The sequence below is a fragment of the Salmo salar genome, chromosome ssa19 (assembly GCF_905237065.1).
Source record: "Salmo salar chromosome ssa19, Ssal_v3.1, whole genome shotgun sequence".
NCBI lineage: Eukaryota > Metazoa > Chordata > Actinopteri > Salmoniformes > Salmonidae > Salmo > Salmo salar.
In genome coordinates this window covers 29486167-29510664 of record NC_059460.1, presented here as the reverse complement: position 1 = coordinate 29510664, position 24498 = coordinate 29486167, and the positions used below count along the sequence as shown (strand labels likewise).

The 24498-nt window shown below is 44.6% G+C and overlaps 1 protein-coding gene across 2 annotated transcripts in view; it reads left to right on the top strand.

The window, feature by feature from the left end:
- Positions 1-21592, top strand: part of LOC100195256 (vacuolar protein sorting 41 homolog (S. cerevisiae)) — a 30270-nt gene extending 8678 nt beyond the window's left edge. Inside the window, exons 2-28 of one of the 2 annotated variants that reach the window (XM_014157693.2) lie at positions 5710-5748; positions 7461-7568; positions 8996-9073; positions 9165-9239; positions 10401-10463; positions 10629-10694; positions 12277-12396; positions 12619-12832; positions 12949-13046; positions 16087-16216; positions 16367-16482; positions 16625-16681; positions 17239-17300; positions 17463-17544; positions 17753-17845; positions 17980-18107; positions 18231-18375; positions 18683-18724; positions 18820-18870; positions 18976-19113; positions 19425-19479; positions 19684-19824; positions 19925-20061; positions 20396-20495; positions 20620-20664; positions 20817-20896; positions 21019-21592. In XM_014157693.2, coding sequence (XP_014013168.1) covers positions 5710-5748; positions 7461-7568; positions 8996-9073; positions 9165-9239; positions 10401-10463; positions 10629-10694; positions 12277-12396; positions 12619-12832; positions 12949-13046; positions 16087-16216; positions 16367-16482; positions 16625-16681; positions 17239-17300; positions 17463-17544; positions 17753-17845; positions 17980-18107; positions 18231-18375; positions 18683-18724; positions 18820-18870; positions 18976-19113; positions 19425-19479; positions 19684-19824; positions 19925-20061; positions 20396-20495; positions 20620-20664; positions 20817-20896; positions 21019-21099 — 2544 coding nt within the window. In that variant the 3' untranslated portion in view covers positions 21100-21592. Of the gene's footprint in view, positions 1-5709; positions 5749-7460; positions 7569-8995; positions 9074-9164; positions 9240-10400; positions 10464-10628; positions 10695-12276; positions 12397-12618; positions 12833-12948; positions 13047-16086; positions 16217-16366; positions 16483-16624; positions 16682-17238; positions 17301-17462; positions 17545-17752; positions 17846-17979; positions 18108-18230; positions 18376-18682; positions 18725-18819; positions 18871-18975; positions 19480-19683; positions 19825-19924; positions 20062-20395; positions 20496-20619; positions 20665-20816; positions 20897-21018 lie in introns of both variants that reach the window. The other variant, NM_001140285.1, reaches the window with a different exon arrangement.
- Positions 21593-24498: the final 2906 nt, after the last annotated feature.

Below are 24498 nucleotides of genomic sequence, written 5' to 3'. Positions count from 1 at the left end.
GGGGAGCTACCTTCGGTAGGAGTCGTGACCGTACCCCCCCGACGTGTGGCTCCCGCAACATGCGCCGACACCGGCCTCGAGGGCGACCCGGAGGGTGAGGAGCAGGGCGATCCGGGTGGAGGCGATGGAAATCCCTCAACAGTGACGGGTCCAAGATGTCCCCCACCGGTACCCAGCACCTCTCCTCCGGGCCATACCCCTCCCAGTCCACGAGGTACTGCAGGCCCCTCGGCCAGCGTCTCGAGTCCAGAATGGCCCGTATAGTGTACGCCGGGGACCCCCGATGTCCAGAGGGGGCGGAGGGACCTCTGGCACCTCACCTTCTTGCAGGGGACCAGCTACCACCGGCCTGAGGAGAGACACATGAAACGAGGGGGTAATAGGAAGGGAGTTGTAATCTATAACACACCTCGTTTATCCTCCTCAGGACTTTGAAGGGCCCCACGCGCTGTGGCCCCAGCTTTCGGCAGGGCAAACGGAGGGGTAGGTTTCGGGTGGAGAGCCAGACCCTGTCCCCCGGTACGAACACGGGGGACTCACTGCGGTGGCGGTCAGCACTCTTCTGCCGTCCACCGCCTTGCTTGAGGGATTCCTGGACGGCTCTCCAGGTCTCCTTGGAGCGCTGCACCCACTCCTCCACCGCAGGGGCCTCGGTCTGACTCTGGTGCCATCGTGCCAGGACCGGCTGGTAGCCCAAGACACACTGAAATGGTGATAGGTTTGTAGAGGAGTGACGGAGTGACGGAGTGAGTTCTGGGCCAACTCCGCCCATGGAATGTACCTAGACCACTCCCCTGGCTGGTCCTGGCAGTACGACCGCAGAAACCTACCCACCTCCTGGTTCACTCTCTTCGCCTGCCCATTACTCTCGGGGTGATAACCGGAGGTCAAGCTGACCGAGACCCCCAGACGCTCCATAAACGCCCTCCATACCCTGGACGTGAACTGGGGACCTCGATCAGAGACGATGTCCTCCGGCACCCCGTAGTGTGAGCCCACCAAATCAATTGATCACGAACACCAAGTGGCACGTACTTGCGACCCGTGGGACACTGTGGAGGCGCAGGTTCCACCCGTAATGCCGGCTCGATGTCCGAGTCCACCTCCCTTACCACCGGTGCCACCAGCCTAGAGGCTGGAATGATGGGAGTAAGATCGATGGGCCGGTCCTCCGTGTCATAGAGACGGGACAGCGCGTCGGCCTTCGTGTTCAGGGAGCCTGGTCTATAAGAAATGGTGAACCTGAATCAGGTGAAGAACATGGCCTACTTTGCCTGACGCGGATTCAGTCTCCTAGCTGCCCGGATATACTCCAGATTCTGGTGGTTGGTCCAGATGAGAAAAGGGTGCCTAGCCCCCTCAAGCCAGTGTCTCCACACCTTCAGGGCCTTTACCACCGCTAACAACTCCCGGTCCCACACATCATAGTTACGCTCCGCCGGACCGAGCTTCTTCGAAAAGAAAGCGCAGGGGCAGAGTTTCAGTGGTGTACCCGAGCGCTGTGATAGCACGGCACCCATCCCAGCCTCGGACGCGTCCACCTCCACTATGAATGCTAGAGAGGGGTCCGGGTGCGCCAACACGGGTGCATCGGTGAAAAGCACCTTCAACGTATTGAAGGCTCTGTCAGCCTCTGTCGACCACCGCAAACGCACTGGCCCCCCCTTCAGCAGTGAGGTACTGTGGGCCGCTACCTGGCCAAAACTCTGGATAAACCTCCGGTAGTAATTGGCAAACCCTAAGAACCGCTGCACTTCCTTCACCGTGGTTGGAGTCGGCCAATTACGCACGGCCTTAACGCGGTCACACTCCATCACCACCCCCGAGGTGGAAATGCAATAACCCAGGAAGGAGACAGCTCGTTTGCGGAACACACACTTCTCAGCCTTGACGTATAGGTCATGCTCCAGCAGTCTACCAAGCACCTTGCGCACCAGAGAGACATGCGCGGGTGGCGGAATATATCAGAATATCATCGATATAGACAACCACGCCCTGCCCGTGCAGGTCAATGAGAATCTTGTCTACAAAGGATTGAAAGACGGCTGGAGCATTCTTTAACCCATACATCATGACGAGGTACTCATAATGACCCAATGTGGTACTAAACGCGGTTTTCCGATCGTCTCCATCCCGAATACGCACCAGATTATACGCGCTCCTGAGGTCCAGTTTTGTGTAAAACCTTGCTCCATGAAATGATTTGCCGTAGCGATGAGAGGTAGCGGGTAACTAAACCCCACCGTGATGGCATTTAGGCCTCTATAATCAATGCACGGATGCAGACCTCCCTCCCTCCTTTTTTTTCACAAAAAAGAAACTCGAGGAGACAGGTGAAATGGAGGGCCGAATGTACCCCTGTCCCAGAGATTCCGTGACATATGTCTCCATTGCCAACGTCTCCTCCTGTGACAATGGGTCCACGTGACTCTTGGGAAGCGCAGCGTTTACCTGGAGATTTATCGCACAATCCCCTGTCGATGAGGTGGTAATTTAGTCGCCCTCTTCTTACAGAAAGCGATAGCCAAATCGGCATATTCAGGGGGAATGCGCACAGTGGAAACCTGGTCTGGACTCTCCACCGACGTGGCACCGATGGAAACTCCCTGAACACTCCTCTGACCACCCCTGGAGAACCCCCTGTCTCCACGAAATCCTGGGATTGTGACTAGCCAGCCAGGGAACCCACCGGAAACGCAGGCGAATCGATAAGGAAGAGACTAATCCGTTCCTTATGATTCCCCTGCGTTACCATGTCCAGTGGAACCGTGGCCTCCCTGACCAACCCTGACCCTAATGGCCGGCTATCTAAGGAGTGCACGGGGAGGGGGGGGGGGAAATCTATCGGCACTAGAGGAATTCCCAGCTTGATGGCGAGTCCGCGATCCATAAAGTTCCCAGCTGCGCCTGAATCGACTAGCGCCTTATGCTGGGAAGAGGGAGAAAAGTCACGAAAACAAATAAATACAAACATGTGACCAACAGGGGGTTCTGGGTGAGTTTGGTGCTGACTCACCTGGGGTGACCGAGAAGTGTTCTGCCTGCCCTCTCGACTCCCAAACTGGCACCGGTCGGCCGTGTGTCCTCTCCGACCACAGCTGGTGCAGGAGGAGCCTCCGCCTCCGGTACCCCTCGGCACGGTCCCCCCCTAACTCCATAGGAATAGGGGCGGGAGTGCTAGGAGGTGGAACAGACAGGACCCTTTCCGAACGCCCACGGGCAGCCAGCAGATTGTCCGGCCGGAGAGACATGTCTATCAGTTCGTCGAGGGAGAGAGCGGTGTCCCGACACGCTAGCTCCCTGCGGACGTCCTCCCAGAGACAACACCGGTAGTGGTCTATCAGGGCCTTGTCGTTCCACCCAGCCCCAGCGGCCAAGGTCCGGAACTCCAACGCGAAGTCCTGCGCGCTCCTCGTCTCCTGCCTAAGATGGAATAGTCGCTCACCCACCGCTCAGCCCTCCGGAGGGTGGTCAAATACGGCCCGAAAGCGGCGGGTGAACTCTGGATAATGATCCCTCGCCGAGTCTGGGCCATTCCAGACCGCGTTGGCCCACTCCAGAGCTCGACCCGTCAGGCAGGAGACGAGGACACTCACACTCTCCTCCCCCGAGGAAGTAGGTCTCACGGTAGCCAGGTTCAGCTCGAGCTGGAGCAGAAATCCCTGGCACCCAGCCACCGCTCCATCGTACTCCCTCGGGAGCGCAAGACGAAGCACGCCGGAGCCAGACGCAGGGGGAGGAGGTGGACTCGTCGGAGGAACTGGAGGTAGAGAGAGGAGACCACTCCTCCCATCGGTCCATTCTCTCCATCATCTGATCCATTGCCGATCCTATCCGATGGAGAACGGTGGTATGATGGAGCACGCGTTCCTCCATCGAGGGAAGGGGGGTGGCAGCTGCTCCTGCTGACTCCATTCAGAAGGTGCGGGATTCTGTAAGGCTCTGGGTGTAGTGGGTGCGAAGTCAGGCGCAGGAAGCAGAGAGTACAGGGTAGTGCTTTATTTGCACAAACAGCGAACATAAGCCACCCCACGAAAATACAGGGCGCACACAAAACAAATGCCCAAACACTGGGGACTGAAACAGTCCGGAGTAAACCCATGACCGAAAACACGTCGGACACAAGCGTGCACAGTAGCAACACACAAACAATCCCGCACACAGAGCAGGCGGGCCTACTTGCTAAAATAACCAGACTAATCAGCCTAACACAAAACAGGTGAAACCAATAAACAGAAAGGGGGAAAAAAGGGAATCTGTGGCAGCTAATAGGCCGGTGACGACAACCGCCGAGCACCACCCGAGAAGGAAGGGGAGCTACCTTCGGTAGGAGTCGTGAACATTTGCATTATGTCCAGCACAATACCAGTGTCAACATGTGAAAATGGTGCATTTCTAGGTTTTGGAGAAAAAAAATACGATTTAATTAATATCCCATCATGCTTAGGGTCATGTATAAAAAATATTGGGCAGGCCATTATTTTGCCTACCATGGCTATGCCCCCATAGGAGGACAAATGTCCCTCCCCATCCACGGGGCTATGTCCCTCCCCATCCACGGGGCTATGTCCCTCCCCATCCACGGGGCTATGTCCCTCCCCATCCACGGGGCTATGTCCCTCCCCATCCACGGGGCTATGTCCCTCCCCATCCACGGGGCTATGTCCCTCCCCATCCACGGGGCTATGTCCCTCCCCATCCACGGGGCTATGTCCCTCCCCATCCACGGGGCTATGTCCCTCCCCATCCACGGGGCTATGTCCCCATAGGAGGGCTATGCCCCCATCCACAGGGCTGTGCCTCCATAGGAGGGCTATGCCCCCATCCACAGGGCTGTGCCTCCATAGGAGGGCTGTGCCCCCATCCACAGGGCTGTGCCCCCATCCACAGGGCTGTGCCTCCATAGGAGGGCTGTGCCCCCATCCACAGGGCTGTGCCTCCATAGGAGGGCTATGCCCCCATCCACAGGGCTATGCCCCCATCCACAGGCCACTGAATGGTTTGATGAGCATGAACTATGTAAACCATATGCCTTGGCGGTCTCATTCACCAGATCTCAACCCAATTGAATACTTAGGGGAGATTCTGGAGCGGCGCCTGAGACAGCGTTTTCCATCAACAAATACCAAATGATGGAATTTCTTGCGGAAGATTGGTGACGCATCCCTTCAATAGAGTTCCAGACACTTATAGAATCTATGTTAAGACAATATGTGTTGGTGTTTCCTTTATTTTGGCAGTTATCTGTATGTAGACACTGGTTTGGTGCTGGAAATGATGAATTTGAGGTTAAAAAGTGGCGGATTTGCCCTTTAATGAACCAAATCTAAAACCAGGCCAAATCAGGAAGTGCAGTTGCCCTTTTAAACCCTTACCATGTAGCCTACCCATGTTTGTCCTCTGTTGTGTGCCTTCCTTTGTTTGCTGAAATCCATACTTTTTAATAAAACTATAATAAAATACAACCACCGACTGTTTCCTCGTATCAACTGAGAGCGACTCGATGTAGTCGGAGGTACACCCCGCCCACTCCCGTCTCAGCTCAACTCCGTTGATGTGAAGTACATCATGGAGTTGAGTTTGACAGATAATTAGCCAAGTAAAATTCAAACCAAACTGGTCTAAAGCAAACATTGCATCCATAATGTAATGTCATTTTTGCTTTAGAGCTCTCTTGTCTTTTAATAAACATGATTGTATGTCTTCTAGGGAAGAAAACCAAGTGAAGAATCCACAGATGACTCTGAGGTAAGATACTGTGTGCAAACTATGTATATGGCCCGCTAATATAAAGTGGAAGATTTTGATTAATTTTGGCTGAAGTAATTGGAGAAAATGTATGTGCTGTCTGTGCATTTATTCTCTTCCCACCTGTAAACAAACAACGTTTTTTTTTACAGCAAAAGCAAGGCAGATTTAGAGAAATGTTATTATGCAATTTTCCAGATGTTGTGAAAATTGTCTGGATTAACAGCAGAAGATAAAATGTCTGACCATGTCAGAGACGCATGCAGTTGTGAAGTACACTGTTGCACCACACCTTTTGATTCTGCATACGTTTGTATCATCCAGCTCCTGCAATTGTGCGTCTGGGAATCACTAAATAAAATATAGCATGTCAGACTGCTAGGGAGGGTGAGGAGCAGCCTGTCTTTAAATGATACAGAGAATGAAATGTAAGAAATAGCCAGTACATTGAGCAATTCCACCCCCTACTCCCCAAAGAAAAACCATTCCGAATGGAGAAAGAAAATCTTCACCAGTAAATGAAAAGTCTGCCTGCCCCCTATCACCAGTTCACAAACAGAATCCTCTCTGCACACTAACACTCACAGGTAAACAAGCACCTGGGACTGCATGATTGTATGTCCCCTCTGAATCGCTACAAGCCCCCGCTTATTTAGTTATTGTGGTGTAGCTTGCCCATTCGCTAGGCACCTGTCTCTGTGAGTGGGTTGTCAGTAGACTGACTTGATGAATGAAGTGAGAGTGTAGCCTATGTTCTGAAGGCTTTGCCAGAATGGCTAGATCGGAACCAAGTTACATACTCCCACCAGTCCCTTGGTTCATGCTCTTTAGACAGATTCACGTTCACTTGATTGTGTCCCCCATGGGCTGTTGTAATATGACTTAACAATCAGACCCTTGATTTAGCATGCCCTCTAAACATTTAGCCTTTATTAATATATATTAATTGAAATGTGGTGTTGTGGCAAAGTCTCATTAGCCTAACAAAAAGGAAATTTACCACACTAACAAACGTCTGAAAAACGGTGCCTGTAGACCCTCTATGGGGTGTAAATTTGTTGTTCTGTGTTAAAGCTTTGTAAAACTGTGACAAATGCCCATGCATTAGAAATTTCACAAGGGAATAAACAGGAAATAGACATGCTGGTGTAAAGTGGGAAAGGATGGTTCTTGTAAATTATATTCTTTCCACACACTGAACCCCCCCCCCACACACACCTTCTCCCATAGTGCTGATAATAGCAGTCTTTGTTTTGTGTTGATGCACCATATAGACGGCCTCAGTCTATGCAGCATTGGTTATAAACTGGGTTATGGGGAATATTCAGGCTGTGACAGCAAATGTACAACAGGAGAATATGGCAGCAGCACACATGCTTGGGGTTCCTAGGAGGGTTGTAATCAATTTATGTTCCTGGGACAGTGTGGCACAGCCAGTAGAGAGAGGAAGGATGATCTGGTTACAGATGGAGAGTGGACTGGCCTTGGACATTTATTTGTGTATCTAGAAACATTTACCTTGCTGATAGTGAAAGGGAATTTTCTATGGAAATTTTGTATTGAATTTCCTACCTTGCTGATAGGGAATTCCCATACCAAATTCAGATTCCCTATCAGCAAGGTGAATGCATGAATTGGTGCCAGTGTAATATTCTGTGTATTATAGATGAGTTATGCTGGATTGTTTTAACTGAATCCCTCTTTCAAACTAGGAAGAGGACAGCGAGGAGGAGCCTAAGCTGAAGTATGAGCGACTGGCCAATGGGGTGACTGAGATTCTCCAAAAGGATGCTGCCAGCTGTATGACTGTCCATGATAAGGTACAGGTCCTAACCTAGCAGAGCTTTTCAGGCTAAACTACACTAGATTTAAAATGTCATTGTTTACGCACGTTTGCTATATTCAATGTCGGTTAGCATTTTCTTTCTACAATATGGAGAGGCAGGCCATTTCTTTCTCACCCTCCACTCATCCCTTTCACTCAGGGAGGTACACATCAGCCGCCGCCGGCCATTTTCTTTATCCCTTTCTTATTCAGTTTCTTTCAGCTTTTTGCTCCCCTGTTCTCTTTTTGAACGTTTCTGTTTTTCACCGGGCCATCTCTGAGCTGGATGGCTAATCGTTATGGCACCGAGTGCACTCATGCACGTCTGAACAGAGGACGAGTCATACCTGGTTATGTCTGCTCACCTGATGTTTTATTAACCACTATTGATTTTCACTTATTTATTTTTTCTCTCCTCTCTTTGATCCTATAAAAAAAGCAATCGTGCCAGAGTGAGAGACATTGCTGTGCAGAAATTCCACATTTTACCCAACGTTCCTTCTTGCCGGTGTTTTAGTGCTTGTGTTTACCGCCTGCCAGCTCTGCTACCTGTACTGTGACAAACCCCCTACCCAGCCAACCCCCAGCACCTTTAAAACCACCAGCACTCCGCATTGCCCGATGTTGCCTCATATTTACAGTGCCTGAATTGGAATTTAATTTGAACAATTCCATTCTAATAAATCCTTTTTAAAAGTCACTCCGCCTCGCAAGGTTGACCCCTTTTATTTATTTATTTGGGGTATTTTATTTGGGGAGATTGCAGGGGCTCTGTCTGACATGCTCAGCTGTGCCTGTAAATATACGCGTTTCATTATAGGCTGCACTGAAGCATGGTGGGCTCACCGCACACACGGGAGGAAGGGGAGAGGGATTAGGGGGAGGGGCTCGAGCTGGGCCTGTGTGGAAGAACGCACACTTAATCTAATGCCAAAAAGCCTCCCAGTTTTTTTAATAATTTCTTGTCCCAGCGGACCTACACATACAAACTCTCTCGCACACACACACACACACACACACTTCAACACACTCACATACTGTACAGAAGCAGGAAACGTGGGAAACCAGTTGCTGCTCTGTAGAAAATAATAGCTTTATGGTGGGCAGGAGAGGCGGTGGTTGGGTTGCTGGCGACGCAAGGAGAAGCCAGATGTACAGCGCATTTATTATGTTTAAGCGTTTTAATTTGAGAGACAATACCATTTCACACTGTCTGCTTTAATAAACAGGGTTTTCCCACCCTCTGTAATTTCACAGTTTTTGCCCCAGAGCCCACTGATTCCACCCCGCTACTCGCCTCCCCCAGCTATGCTAGACAGTGCATTTTTAATCCTCTTGCCACAGCTTTCACCAGTAGTACGCATTTTTGCTAAAAAATCTTGAATTGTCCTAAAGATTAATCTCAGGTTCATTCCATTTCAGTTCCTTGCACTGGGCACTCACTTTGGGAAGGTTTTCCTTCTGGACATCCAAGGAAATCTGACTCAGAAGTTTGAAATTGTAAGTACTCAACTCAATTCCAAATAATCACCTGCTCTCAGAACGTTCCCAGTCATTCAGTGTCAATGTTGTTGTGGTGGTCTCTCCTCAGAGTCCAGTGAAGATCAACCAGATCAGTCTGGATGAGAGTGGAGAGCATATGGGGATCTGCTCTGAAGACGGCAAGGTGAGATCATCTCTCTGCTCCAAACTGGTGGCAGTACAGAACGAGTGACACTCCACTGGGCACAGATGTCAATTCAACGTCTATTCCGCGTTAGTTCAGCGTAAATTCATTGAAATTACGTGCAAACAACGTTGATTCAATTAGGGAATAGGGTGCCATTTGGAATGTAGCCTAGATCTCTGCACCACCATTAAGTGGCAGGGTGTAATATGTTGAACATCACTTTGCATTTACCATGAAATTATACAATGTGTTGAACTCATTTCATCAATGCCAAAAGCAAAGGATATTCTTGTTCATATTTAGAATTTAATGGAACTTGTTGCCTGGAGAAAGGGAATTTAGAAATATGGTATGTGCCTCAGTTCCCATATACGTTTTACAAACCAGAAGCTTTATCTTCCTCATACCTGTTTACTTTCATACATCTACAAATGTATAGGGTTTTGAACAAGCACATGTTCATGTTCTAAGGGGAAAGACTCTCCCATCTGTCTGCCTGGCTGTCAGTCATCAGGTCTCTATGGATACCCACTCAGTGCTCTCTACCTTCTTGTTATCGCTCCTCTCCTGATCATTATTACCATCCTTCATGGATCCTGCAGTCCAGATATGCTCTCTGATATCGCCTCCTCGCTCGCACTCCAGCGGCAAAACAAGATCTTGTCGCACAGAAAGTGGCGTTGACAATTAAAATCGACACCGCTGCAGTTGTTCATCCTCGACCAATTCAGTTTGCCATTAATCTGTGTCAATCCCTTCAAATAATCCTGAATCATCTATGGGATTGAAATTGGAGAGTGAAAAGGGCTTGATGTTTCTTTTTGAAACTTTCTTTTTGTCTTTTTTACATTTTTTGACTTTTTTGACTCCCAGACAGTCAGGCTGTGGTACAGTGTAATTGTTACATAAGGTGTTGAGGTAACTATAGTAACTGCGGCTGTGGTAAAGCCAAAGATTAGGACACTCGTATCAAAGCACCAGAGGGTTCAGAGATTCAACCTGGCCACTAATTGGTGACCCAGTGGAAGGGTAGCAGTGATCCAATCAGTCTTGCTGTCCAGAACTCCCCCTGCATACACAAGAGTGCCTCAGAAACAGCTGCAAACACAGTACAGATTTATTTTTTTATACTGACATTCTACACTTTCTCTATTGCAGGTTCAAGTGTTTGGACTCTACACAAGGGAGGGCTTCCATGAGAACTTTGACTGCCCTGTCAAAGTAAGCTGATGTCAAATACATGTACTTCTGTTAACTTCATACTTTTAGTTGAGAGTATGTGTACGAGGTGGTATACTAATATATTGAGTGCATCTCAAGATAGCCCCATCATTGCTTCTAAACTCTCGATGCGTTCTAAATGGATCCACTTGCCATGTTCTCCAGGTGGTGGCGTTACACCCTCGGTTCAGCAGTTCAAACTACAAACAATTTGTCACCGGAGGCAACAAGGTGAGATTTGAAAGGTATTTTTCAATGTGATTAAAGTATATAGCCCATCTCAACAGTGTTAGCGGTGTAGTTGAAAACTGTTGAGCATTAGCTAATGTGGATAGAATATTAGCCATTGTTTTTCAAAATGAATTTATTTAGATTTTGTTCTTGTGAGCCTCCTCCCTTGTGTTTGGCTGATGGCTGTGCACACATACTGTAGGCCTTTGCTGGGTGGTGTGAAAGGCTCTTACTTTCCCCTGTCTCTCTTCTGGAGTGCACTCCGGGGAGAACGGCCCATTTTCACAAAGTGCTGCTCGCTCAACAATGTTTGAAAGGCAATGCTTTACAAGCACACCAAATAGATGTCATTATCAGGAAGGCCCATAGTCTTAGGGTCCTGGACCAGCAGGCACACAGCAGTTTCTTCTCTAATTTGTCTCAGACTCAGAAAACACTTGATATATATTAGGTATTAATGTTCCCTTTTGAGTTACGAAGACTGCAGTCTGCAGCATCACTTAGTATAAATGATTAAAATAGACCAAAAATCTATACAGTACTGTATTTCAATGACCATTGGAGAGAAAAAAACAAGCTGTATACATATCTACAGCACTGGTGAGAGAAAGCTTCTGGAATCATCCAATCCACCTTTCTTTTCTTATGAAACACTCATTGTTAGTGTAACCATTTTCTTTCAATTGGTACTGATTTCTTTCCTCTCCCTGTTCTCAAGACCCTCCATAAAGCGCCCTGTGATGAAAATCAATAAGCCTCAACTGGAGCCACATCCTGTCAAAGGCAATTCAATTCTGTCTCCACAGTTCTGCCAGTGTTATATCCTCTCTTTGTAGAGAACTGTTAACATTTTCAGACTTTTTGAATTAGAGAGGCCGGGGCTCTCTCTCATCTCACTCCCCAGAACATAATACCTATATGGTATTGTACATCCATCTGTATGACACTGAGAGATGCTTTTAAAGGGCCTGAAAGGCTTTTTATGTATATGGCCTTTGAGGTGACGCCTCCGCCGTCTACATAATGACTGGAAAGAGTGACTACAGCCATCGTTGTCTCAAAGCCGTTGACGAGAATCAAAGTGATTTCGAGAAATATGGCGAAGGCTTTGTCTGTCCAACCTACTGAAGTAATTAAGTAATCAGGAATTGATTTTGTCTCTTTTTTATTATGAAGGTGATCCGTGTTTCAAGACCACATCTTTAATGCAATCTTTAGTTTTCCCTTCCACTTCTTTTGTCACATCATGCCATACATACACACTGAATGGTTAGTTGAATCATGTGAAGACAGATCATGTCTGCTCACAGAGTTGAAGTAAGTTGGGAAACACAGTGTCTGTTTACTTAACGTTTATGATAAAGTTAAACACAATCCTCCCGCTCTGGGAGGCCCACTGACACGACAGACTACCCTCCTGTCCCTGTGCTCTACTGCCCTCTGGTGGTGGAAATACAGAACCACAAACCACCGCTCCAAGGACACGATTGTTTGTCTGTTTTTGAAACAGTGGTGCTGATTTGGATACCATTGATGACACACGTGATTCTGATGTGAGTTTTTTTTATGTTACCTTCCCAAGCTGCTGCTGTACGAGAAGAACTGGCTGAACCGCTGGAAGACGTCCACTCTGCACGAGGGGGAGGGCACAATCACTAACGTCCAATGGAGGGCAAATCTCATCGCCTGGGCCAACAATATGGTAAGTAAGGATAACCGTCAAAGCTACAGATACGTGGCAACAAGAAACATGGTGATTAGTTTATGTGGTTTAATATATATTTATGTATTTAAACATTATGATAATTTACTTTATTGTATCTGTTAGGATTTTTATTGCAGCATATAGCATGTCAACTTACATAGATTAGTTCATTAGACGTACAGATAGTGAACATGCTCTGTTTGTCTTGGTCTCTTCCAGGGGGTGAAGATTTATGACATCAGCACCAAACAGCGAATCACCAATGTCCTGCGGGATAACGTCAGCCTGCGGCCTGATATGTACCCCTGCAGTCTGTGCTGGAAAGACAACTCCACCCTCATCATCGGCTGGGGCTCCTCCATTAAGATCTGTGTTGTGAAGGAGAGGGGCCACACAGAGTTGAGAGACCTTCCTAGCCGTTATGTGGAAATTGGTGAGGACATGTATTGTAGATAACAAAATGTTTTGTAGAACTGTAATGTAATATAATGTGGGGGTAACGAGCATTAGTTTAGAGTTGAAGAAATGTGGGTTTCTTCTCTCTTGTAGTGTCTGCGTTTGAAACGGAGTTCTTCATCAGTGGCCTGGCGCCTCTAGCAGACCAGCTGGTCACCCTGTATTTTGTGAAGGAGAACTCTGATCACATGGTAATGTTTGGTTAGAAACAGTACATATGTTGCATGATGGAATGGCTTAAGTGGTCACAGCCATGGTATTTAAATGTTGATATTTTCTGTATGTGTGTGTTTACGTCTGTCTGTGCGCGCTCGCTGGTGCGTGCGTGTGTGCATGCATGCGTTTGTCTAAAGTGAAAGTATTCACACCCATTTTACTTTTTCCACATTTTGTTGTGTTACAGCTTGAATGTAAAATGGATTCACTGTTCTACACACAATACCACATAATGTCAAAGTGAGAAAAAACATTTTGGCATGGAAAGCTCAAATGTCTTCAGTCAAGTATTCATCCCCATTGTTATGGCTGCCCTAACTAAGTTCAGGAGTAAATATCACATAATAAGTTGCATTGACACATTCTGTATTCAATAATAGTGGTTAACATGACTTTTTAATGACTACCCCACCTCTGTATCCCACACATACGTAAGGTCCTTCAATCGAGTAGAGAATTTCAAGCACCGATTCAACCACAAAGACCAGGGAGGTTTTCCAATGCCTTGCAAAGAAGGGCAATGATTGGTAGATGTCAAAAAAAGAAGAAAATAAAGCAGACAGTGAATATCCCTTTGAGCATGGTTAAGTTATAAATTAGGCTTTGGATGGTCTATCAATACATGCATCCTTCCTAACTCAGTTACCGGAGAGGAAGGAAACCGCTCAGGGATTTCACCATGAGGCCAATGGTGATTTTAAAACAGTTAGAGTTTAAAACTTCTTATGGCTTGAATCCCGTTAGCGGGATCGATATGACAACAGCCAGTGAAAGTGCAGGGCGCCAAATTCAAAACAAAAATCTCATAATTCAAATTCTTCAAACATACAAGTATTATACACCATTTTAAAGCTTTACTTCTTGTTAATCCAGCCACAGTGTCTGATTTCAAAAAGGCTTTACGGCGAAAGCAAACCATATGATTATGTTAGGTCAGCGCCTACACACAAAAAAACACAGCCATTTTCCAGCCAAAGAGAGGAGTCACAAAAAGCAGAAATAGAGAGAAAATGAATCACTAACCTTTGATCTTCATCAGATGACACTCATATGACTTCATGTTACACAATACATGTATGTTTTGTTCGATAAAGTTCATATTTATGTCCAGAAATCTCAGCTTACATTGGCGCGTTATGTTCAGTAATGTTTTGCCTCCAAAACATCTGGTGATTTTGCAGAGAGCCACATCAATTTACAGAAATACTCATAAATATTGATGAAAATACAAGTGTTATGCATTGGATTATAGATGCACTTCTCCTTAATGTAACCGCTGTGTCAGATTTCAAAAAAGCTTTACCGAAAAAGCACACCATACAATAATCTGAGTACGGCGCTCAGACACAAAAACATGCCATACAATATATCCACCATGTTGGAGTCAACAATAGTCAGAAATAGCATTATAAATATTCACTTACCTTTGATAATCTTCATCAGAATGCACTCCCAGGAATCCCAGTTCGACAATAAATGTTTGTTTTGTTCGATAAAGTCCATCCTTTATGTCCAAATACCTCCTTTTTGTTCGCGCCTTCAGTTCACAAATCCAAATTCAAGACGCGCAGGTCAGACGAAAACTAAAAAAATCCCATTACAGTTCGTAGAAACATGTCACACGCTGTATAGAATCAATCTTTAGGATGTTTTTATCATAAATCTGCAATAAAGTTTCAACCAGAGAAATCCTTTGTCTTCAGAAATGCAAAGGAACTGAGCTACCTCTCACATGAGCGCGCATGGCTAAGGCTCATGTCCTGCTGGCAGTCCTCTCACTCAATGAGCTCTTATTCATCCCCACTTCACAGTAGAAGCCTCAAACAAGGTTAAAAAGACTGTTGACATCTAGTGGAAGCCTTAGGAAGTGCAAAATGACCCCACAGACACTGTAGTTTGGATAGGCAATCACTTGAAAAACTACAAACCACTTCCTGTTTGGATTTTTTCTCAGGTTTTTGCCTGCCATATGAGTTCTGTTATACTCACAGACATCATTCAAACAGTTTTAGAAACTTCAGAGTGTTTTCTATCCAAATCTACTAATAATATGCATATCTTAGTTTCTGGGCGTGAGTAGCAGGCAGTTTACTCTGGGCACGTCAGTCATCCAAGCTACTCAATACTGCCACCATCCATAAGAAGTTAATGATTGTGATATGAGAATTGAGGATGGATCAACAACATTGTAGTTATTCCATGATACTAACTTAAATGACAGAGTGAAAATAAAATATGCATCCTGTTTGCAACACTTAAGTAATACTGCAACAAAAAAAAATGGCAAAGAAATGTACTTTTTGTCTTGAATACAAAGCGTTATGTTTGTGACATATTTTCAAGCACGGTGGTGGCTGCATAATGTTATGGGTATGCTTATCATCTGCAAGGAGAAGGGAGATTTTTAGGATAAAAATAAATGGAAAAGAGCTAAGCACAGGCAAAATTCTAGAGGAAAAACCTGGTTCAGAATGCTGGAAGACAAATCCACCTTTCCACAAGACAAAACCTTAAACACAAGGCCAAATCTACACTGAAGTTGCTTACCAAGACGCCATTGAATGCTCCTGAGTTACAGTTTTGACTTAAGTCGGCTTGACTTGAAAATGACTGTCCTAGCTATTATCAACAACCAACTTGACAGTGCTTGAAGAATAAAAAAGAAAAAAAAGAATGGGGAAATATTGTACAATCCAGGTATGCAAAACTATTAGAGATTTGCCCCCAAAAACTCACCGCTGTAATCACTGCCAAAAGCGTTTCTAATATTGACTCGGGGGTGAATGCTTATCTAATCAGGATATATTAGTGTTTTATTTTTCATTGATACAATTTTTTACATTTTCGTCCAATTTAGAGTATTTTGAATAGATCGTTAACAAAAAATGACAAATCCATTTCAATCCCACTTTGTAATAAAAAAATAAAGTTTAGTGTGGATACTTTCTGAAGGCACTTTTATATACCATTTGTGTGTGTGTGTGTGTGTGTGTGTGTGTGTGTGTGTGAGATCAGGAGGAGGAGTTCCGAGCGCGGCCTTGTCTGGACATCATTCAGCCTCTTCCAGAGGGCTACGAGGAAATCTCATCAGACGCCCTGACCGTCCGCAACTTCCAGGAGAACGAGTGTCGAGACTACCGACTGGGTGAGCCAATCAGAAAAGCCCCGGCAAACACTACTCAGTGACACTCTGTATTTACAGATTATTCTAGCTACTATAAACTACTGTGCAGGATATATCATGTACTAAAGATCATTCCAGCGTTCTCTGTCCTGTACCTTCATGTGTCAACAGAACATTCCCAGGGAGAATCCCTCTACTACATCATCAGCCCTAAAGACATTGTGGTGGCCAAAGAGAGAGACCAAGATGACCACATTGACTGGCTGCTGGACAAGAAGAAGTATGAGGTTGGTGTTTATAATCATCCAATCAAGCAGACTTCATGTGGGGACTTCGTATTTTGCTGTGATATATCTTCTGTGTTCAGTACTAATGCATTATAACTGTCGGCTGTTACTGTGTTACCAAAACGTATTTTCTCTCTCACAGGAAGCTCTGATGGCTGCCGAGATCAGCTTCAAGAACATTAAACGCCATGAAGTCCAGGTACTGTATAGGCATTGGGGTTTTGATATTTGTGCATCTGACTTTCTCACATTACTCACGATTCAGTCAGGATTATCCGTAAGCATGGTAGCACCCACCAAATACGTAACGTTTTACTACTTTAATACACACACAAGTGAATTTGGGGGACAATGTATATAAAGTGCTGTAATTTGTAAACTATTCACCTGATATGGATTAAAGCTGACATTCTGCACTTTAACCTCAGTCATTATCATTTCAAATCCAAAGTGCTGGGGGAAAAAATGGTCACTTTCCCAATACTTTTGGAGTTCACTGCATGTCTTCAAGCCTTGACACACTGCGATCCCTTAGTTTTCTAATGAAAATCTAAGACCTCTACTTTCTTCACTTTAAGTTAGATGGGGCTTTGGTTTTACAGGATTTCTTGACATTAATAATGAGTTACAGATCTGTTGAGGTCAAGGAAAAGAATGAAGTAGATTTTTGGAAACAACATTTGATGAAATTACAGAGGATACAGTCCATTACTCATGTTGTGTTCCCTCATGGAGTGTCTTTTCTTTTGTAATCAGAAAATTGGGATGGCCTACATCAATCACCTGGTGGAGAAAGGTGACTATGACACCGCTGCCAGGTACTACAGCCTTTTAGTTATTTCAGTTTAGTGTTTCTTCTGCAAAATACCAGTGTAAGGAGTAGATGTGGTGATTATTTTCTCTCTGCCTCACTCTCTCTCTCTCGTGTTCTCTCTCTCGTGTTCTTTCTCTCTCTCTCTCTCGTGTTCTTTTAAGTCCAGGAAGTGTCAGAAGGTGCTGGGAAAAAACATGGAACTCTGGGAGAATGAGGTGTACAGGTTTAAAACCATTGGGCAGTTGAAGGTGAGTCAGGCCACATTGTGACCTTGCAACTTGTGGGAAATTCTGGCATTAGAGACTTTGAGCAAGTTTTGGAATTAACAATACTCTCAGTATTGCCCTCAGTATTAACTGTTGTTGTAATTCTCTATCGTTTTCTTTCCCTCATATAACTCCCTCCCATCTCTCTCCTTTTGTTTTCCCACCTCTCCTCCTGTCTCTGTCTCTTCAGGCCATCAGTCAGTACTTGCCTAGAGGGGACCTGCGTCTCAGACCTGCCATCTATGAGATGATCTTACATGAGTTTCTAAAGTCAGACTATGAGGTATGTCTGTCTGTTCCTGATGGTCTGGTGGTCTTTTTACTGCCTTACATTATAACTCGTATTATAACAATTACTCAAGAAGAACCAAATTGAATAGCATTAACCAGCCTCTCTCTGCAACCTCTTTCTCCAAGGGCTTTGCCACGTTGATCCGTGAGTGGCCAGGAGAGCTCTACAATAACATGACCATTGTTCAGGCAGTCACCGACCACCTCAAGAAGGACCCCATGAACAGCACCCTGCTCACCACACTGGCTGAACTGTGAGTGACTCTATACTGGTTTGAGCATTTTGATTGACTTCATTACCTCTCAATTGCTGCAATCCTTATTTTCCTCTGAGATGTATAGTACCACTAAGCTGTGTGTTTCTTCTGTCCATGCAGGTATACATATGACCAGCGGTATGACCGAGCCCTGGAGATCTACCTGAGACTGAGGCATAAAGATGTTTACCAGCTGATCCACAAACACAACCTCTTCTCTTCCATAGAAGACAAGATTGTGCTCCTCATGGACTTTGATAAAGAGGTGGTTCGCCAGCACATGCACAATTGTTTTATTAAGTAGACTCCTTACTGTATCATAGGACCTTGCTACTGTTTAAGGCTGTGTTATGTGTATAATTGTCCTTACTTGAATAGTAATATCAACTTGCCTTTTTGAAAGTCAGTCTTTGAGTGCTTTAAACTGTGAAAAAGTCACGGAAAACCTGTCTTGAGTCCTTGTGCCTCATACACACAGCTCTTATTGCATTTGGATTGTCTGGCCACAAAGGTCATAAGTCACTTTGTATGTCTCCTTGTCTGAAGAATGGCCTTTTCATTTGTGTTGTCAGAAAGCTGTCGACATGCTCCTGGATAACGAAGACAAAATATCGGTATGTGTACTGGCTTCTCTTAATCTTTCTTGGGGAGTTTGAAATGAAAGCACATGCTGTTCGCTAATGATGATTCTGTCTTCAATGTTCTACAGATTGACAGAGTGGTGGAGGAACTCAGGAACAGGCCTGAGCTGCTACACATTGTGAGTCACACTACAAGTTCTTTAGTGATTATACGTTTTTAATTTCCTATGATTATCTTGATTTGAAAATTGTGTTTAACATGGCATTTCACCTTCTTCTCTCAGTATCTCCACAAACTATTCAAGAGGGACCACCACAAGGGTCAGCGGTACCATGAGAGACAAATTGGCCTGTATGCTGAATACGATCGGCCCAACCTACTGCCATTTCTGAGAGACAGCATCCACTGCCCACTAGAAAAGGTTCTGAGACACTTTCAAAACTGTGCTCAAATACAATTTTTGTTAAAAAAATATATATATTTCACCTTTATTTAACCAGGTAGGCCAGTTGAGAACAAGTTCTTATTTACAACTGTGACCTGGCCAAGATAAAGCAAAGCAGTGCGACACAAACAACAACACAGTGTTACACATGGAATGAAGTACATTTCTTCGAATTTAGATGTATAGTATCTTACCATGTATGTCAGATTACTACATTAGAAGAATAATGAATCATCTTACTTCTGAAACTCAAGTGTGTTGCAACTGCCTTCCCTATCTTTTTTTAGGCTCTAGAAATTTGTCAGGAGAGAAACTTTGTGGAGGAAACTGTCTTCCTGCTCAGTAAGTGTCCCCTTATAGTTTCTGTGACATTAATAACGTTAATGAATAAGCCATTATAACAGGTTATAAATGCTCATAAGTGCTTTATAAATTGTTAGAAATGCTGTTAGATATGAGGACAAGCTGAACTAAACCTCCAGCCAGTCAGGTAACTAATTGCATTTGGTCTGAGGAAACTGACCCACTGTAACTTGTCCTTCATAGGCAGAATGGGGAACTGTAGACGCGCTCTTCAGATGATCATGGAGGAACTGGAGGATGTGGACAAGGCCATAGAGTTTGCCAAGGAGCAGGATGACGCTGAGCTGTGGGAGGATCTCATCTCGTATTCCATCGATAAGCCACGTAAGTCACGTGAATACAGAAGCACTTTCAAATGATCAGGCCTACTGCATAGTGTTTCCACAGGTGTCATTTTAAGTTTCTGTCTTTTTCCTCTCTCAAGCCTTCATTACTGGTCTCCTCAATAACATTGGGACACATGTGGATCCCATTTTACTCATCCACCGCATAAAGGAGGGCATGGAGATTCCTAACCTCAGAGACTCACTGGTCAAGATCCTCCAAGACTACAACCTGCAGGTAGCCTAGTGGTTAGAGCGTTGGGCCAGTATCCGAAAGGTCACTAGTTCGGATCCCTGAGCCGACAAGGTGAAAAATCTGTCAATGTGCCCTTGAGCAATGCACTTACCCCTAATTACTCCAGGGTCGCCGTTGATAATGGATGACCCAGTCCATGACCCCACTCTCAGAGGGTGTCTAAGGGATAGTGGGATATGCAAAAAACACATTTCCAATGAAATAGGAAAAATATATCATTATTATATGTCAAAATATCTGCTATCACATAGTGTACTTAGAATATCACTGTAACAACAGCCTTGCCTTTAAACGTTTTTGTTTCACTGTCTCTCAGATCTTGCTCCGGGAGGGTTGTAAGAAGATCTTAGTGGCTGACTCGCTGTCACTGCTCCAGAAGATGCATAGGACTCAGATGAGAGGGGTCAGGGTGGATGGTGGGTAGTTTTTTGTTTTGTGTGTGGATGTGCAAACTGTGGAGTTGGAACATAATGACTTTGTTAAGCATTAGTTTTAATGTGTTTTTATTGTTTGTGTTTGAATTGTTGATTTCTTTTTCAGAAGAGAACATCTGTGAATCCTGTCACGCTTCAATATTACCATCAGGTGGGCTTACCTTATTTAGCATTATACAGTATAATGTTGCATATTCATATATAGTGTCTACACTTCAGTATTATAATTGGGATGCTTCTTACCATCATTGCATTTGAAGCTATTCAAAACACCTGCTTTCATGTTTTGCTCCTTTGGCGTAGATATGGCCCAGAACTTCAGTGTGGTGGTCTTCCACTGCAGACACATGTTCCACAAGGAGTGTTTACCTTCTCCTGGAACGGTAAGTATCTACCCCATCTCCTTTCATCCCCCTCTCTTTCTCACTTCATATAGAGTATGGACTTTCAGATGAGAGCAGCAGATTTCATGCCTAATATGCCTTTTGCCTTTCTCTTCTTTCAGATTCCTGGGGTCCAGTTTTGCAACATCTGCAGTGCGAAGCGGAGAGGGCCAGGAAGTGGGATAATGGAGATGAAGAAGTAACAGGAAATGCTCACCTTCCCATGCCATCACTTCATCTTTCCCCAGTTGGAGTGAATGGCAGTTAGCTTATTCCTCTGTCACAGTGTGCTCTGTTGTATCAAATGCATAATATGTTGTAATGTTGAAGGTAGACTCCGCGATATGACGTAGAGGCAGAAAGTAAACTGCATAGTGTGTACATTTCCGCAACAACTAAGAGCATTGAAGCACGAGGCTCAACTTCTCTGCTGTTTTGGCTCCCTGGCTACCAGGCTGTAACAGTGTGAAGCGAACCTGTGCAGAAACTGTGAGAGCGCAGTCTTGCATCTCGCTCATCCCAATATTTGTGGTGCTTCCTGTGGCCACGTCATTTCGTTGAGTCTACCTTTAACTGTTACTAAAATAAAATAAGAAATGCTGCACTATTTCCTCTTAATTCACTTCTTGCAATTTGCATTGAACCTCAATGATCAATGAATTTAGGATTCCAAATAAAAGGCTTTTGAAATCTCAATGTGTGTTAAAAGGGATCTATAATTTCCACTGTAGCTCATTAAATAATATACTGTATTTAGTAATGGACCTACAAATTCTCTACAAGAATAACAAGACTTTTGGTCTTCAGTGACTACATTTATTGGAAAGTATCACTTGTTCTATTGAGAAGGACTACACTCTGCTTAGAGAACACAGCCCCGTCTACAGCATCTTCAAACATTATTTTAGTTGGATATCCTTTTGTTGTAGATCTGTCAAATGACTTTGTCAAATGAGTACCCTCATAGCATTTTTCATAAATATCTCTTAGATTTGATCAGTAGTGCTTTGAAAACTGACAAAGAAAAACAAAGACGAAGCAGCTGTTTTACAAGTGGGATGCACTGTTGAGCGCTACATCCTGAGGCGTTCGTACTGATTGTGACAGCCGGTTAAATGTCAGGAGAAGTGCAGTATTCTCATAGAGACACATACTTGTAATACGGAGGAGTAATGGAGGGAAAAAGAGGTTGAAGAGCGAGAGGGAGGAAGAGGGTGAGCTTGACTTGGTTAATAATGGCAAAAAAGGGAGATTTGTTAAAGAAGAATGGTAGAAAGTGTAAGCGGAGTGAGCTATACGCTCACTCTGGTGTTTGTGACGCTCATCGTTTTGTGCGACGCAGACAGGGTGGAGTGAATGGTGAAACAGAAGAGTCGTCTGTCCTTTTGAGTTTTGATGTTGAGTCTTTGCCCGACAAAGGGATGTTAGGATATATAAGTTATCCCGTACAAGCTTTTGTGCGGAATACGTTATGTTGTTACAGGTGTCAAGCGTATGGGCATGTGGAAGCAGTGTGTAGGAGGGAGGTTCCTAGGTATGTTTCAGTAAGATTGGATTTTTTTTGCATTTATAGCAATGGTTATCAAACTGCAGGGATGGAACGTAAGTCACAGAAAATTGAGGTTGTGGTGACAGCTGCAGAGGGGTATTTGGGTGTGCGAGACTTGATGTCAGAAGAGTTACAGGGTGTGTTAAGTGGTCGTGTCCCATCCTTTCATGTTATTGGCCTGAGGAAGGACTAAATGGATTTAAATAGTGGAGTATGGTGGTGGTTGTTTTGTGAGTGTTGGGTTATATGTTTGGGTATTTGTTAAAGGGTGTAAAAAAAAAGAACAACCATAAAGCAAAGTATAAGGGCGTTATACTCCAGTCCAGTAGGTGGCGGTAATGCAACATTTATTGGATGCCAACCGCCGTTAAACCTAATCGAAAAAGAGATATCGCTTATTATCGCATCAGTACAAACTTTGTAAGTGTATACATTAAACGTGTCACTAATTTTGGAACGCTCAACTCGTCATAGCCCCGCCTCCTCAGTTCCGGCATTTTGGCTCCGGAAGTACAGTAATTTTTTTGGTTCACAGGAAAAGGAAAAAAAAACTGCTGTTGGGAAACAAAACAGCAAAGTGAGTTTTAGTGACGAATGTGATTATTTTATAGTTTTACTATAGTAATACGTATCATAATAAATGACAAGATGTGATTTAGTTTGGCATCTTAGTTTGCTTCTTGCGCATTTGTAGCTAGCCAAAATGTGCTAGCTAACTCGCAACGACGCTATGCTGTCGTTTAACGGTAATTCCCAAGTGTCTTATCTTCTGCAAGCAAAGTGGTTTGCTTGCAATCGATTCCACAACAACTAGCGTGCTAATGCTATGCTGCATCGTGAATGGATGGGAGTTTGATTATTGGAGTAACTAGCTAGGTAGTTTTCTTGTTACATTGTTGCAGCTAACTAACAACATAGCTAACTGTCTAGCCAGTCAGTATTAAGCTGTTGCGCTCATTACAGCAGGTTAACTAGCTAGTTCGTTTACTTAGGTAACTCGCAAATTCAATTACTAGTTATTAGGCTACAGTAAAATAGTTGAACAATAACCATATCCCACGCTTCGAGTAAGTATTTATTTGCATGGTAGCTCTATCTCTGTCATTGGCTGGCTTACTCTGATAGTTAGCAATGACTTAATACTGACAGACAGACACACATACAAGCTTACTTACCCCATTTAGTGGTTATTGTAGCCTCAATGGGATTGACTGTTATACATGTTCAATAATAACTATGACAACAAACACATGTGCCTATTACCATTCATATGTTGCATTCCTTTTTCTTTATAGAATGCCTGCCCCAAAAAGACACGAGTCTTTTCAGGATCCTCAAGCAAAGAGAAGAAAGATGGATCAGAATGAAGTCGCCATGCCATCCAACAAAACGACACCAGCCTCTGCAACGTCAAGCAACCCCCAAAGAGAAGCACCTTTGCAGAGAAGGAATAAGAAAAAGGCCCCTGCAGAACTAAAAGAGGGAAATAAACCTGCAGGGTCCAGCCGCCATTCCTCCAAGACAAAATCAACCCAAAAGGCCAGGACTAGGACCAAGTTCAATCCACCTGTAAAGAACACCAAGCTGCTGAAAGCCACAAGTGCCTCCTCAAAGAATCCCAACTCTAAAGGAACCCTAAAAAGACCAGCCAAGATCTTCAAAATTGCTTCCACAGAGTCTGATGAGGAGCTTATCAGAACTCATAAACCCCATTGCATCAGAAAATACTCTAATGGGGATAGAGGTAAGCGTAAAGGGTCACAGTCTAACCTGAATGAAGAAGTATTGCTCTCAGACCCTGTGCAGAGGGATCACAATTATGGTATACCCTCTGCGTCTTGTGGTAGTCATTCTGAAATTGAGGAAAATAAAAGGAAAAGAGTCAGAGAGTCCACCAGAGGCCCAGAGACCCTGAGAGATGTGAAGATGGAAACTCAAATATCTTCAGGACCCTTACCTGAACAATCTGGACAGATGAAGCGGAGCAGTGAGACACATGAGATGCAGGATAATTCCATTACCACCCCAACAGATGAATTTAGTGAGAGTGTCA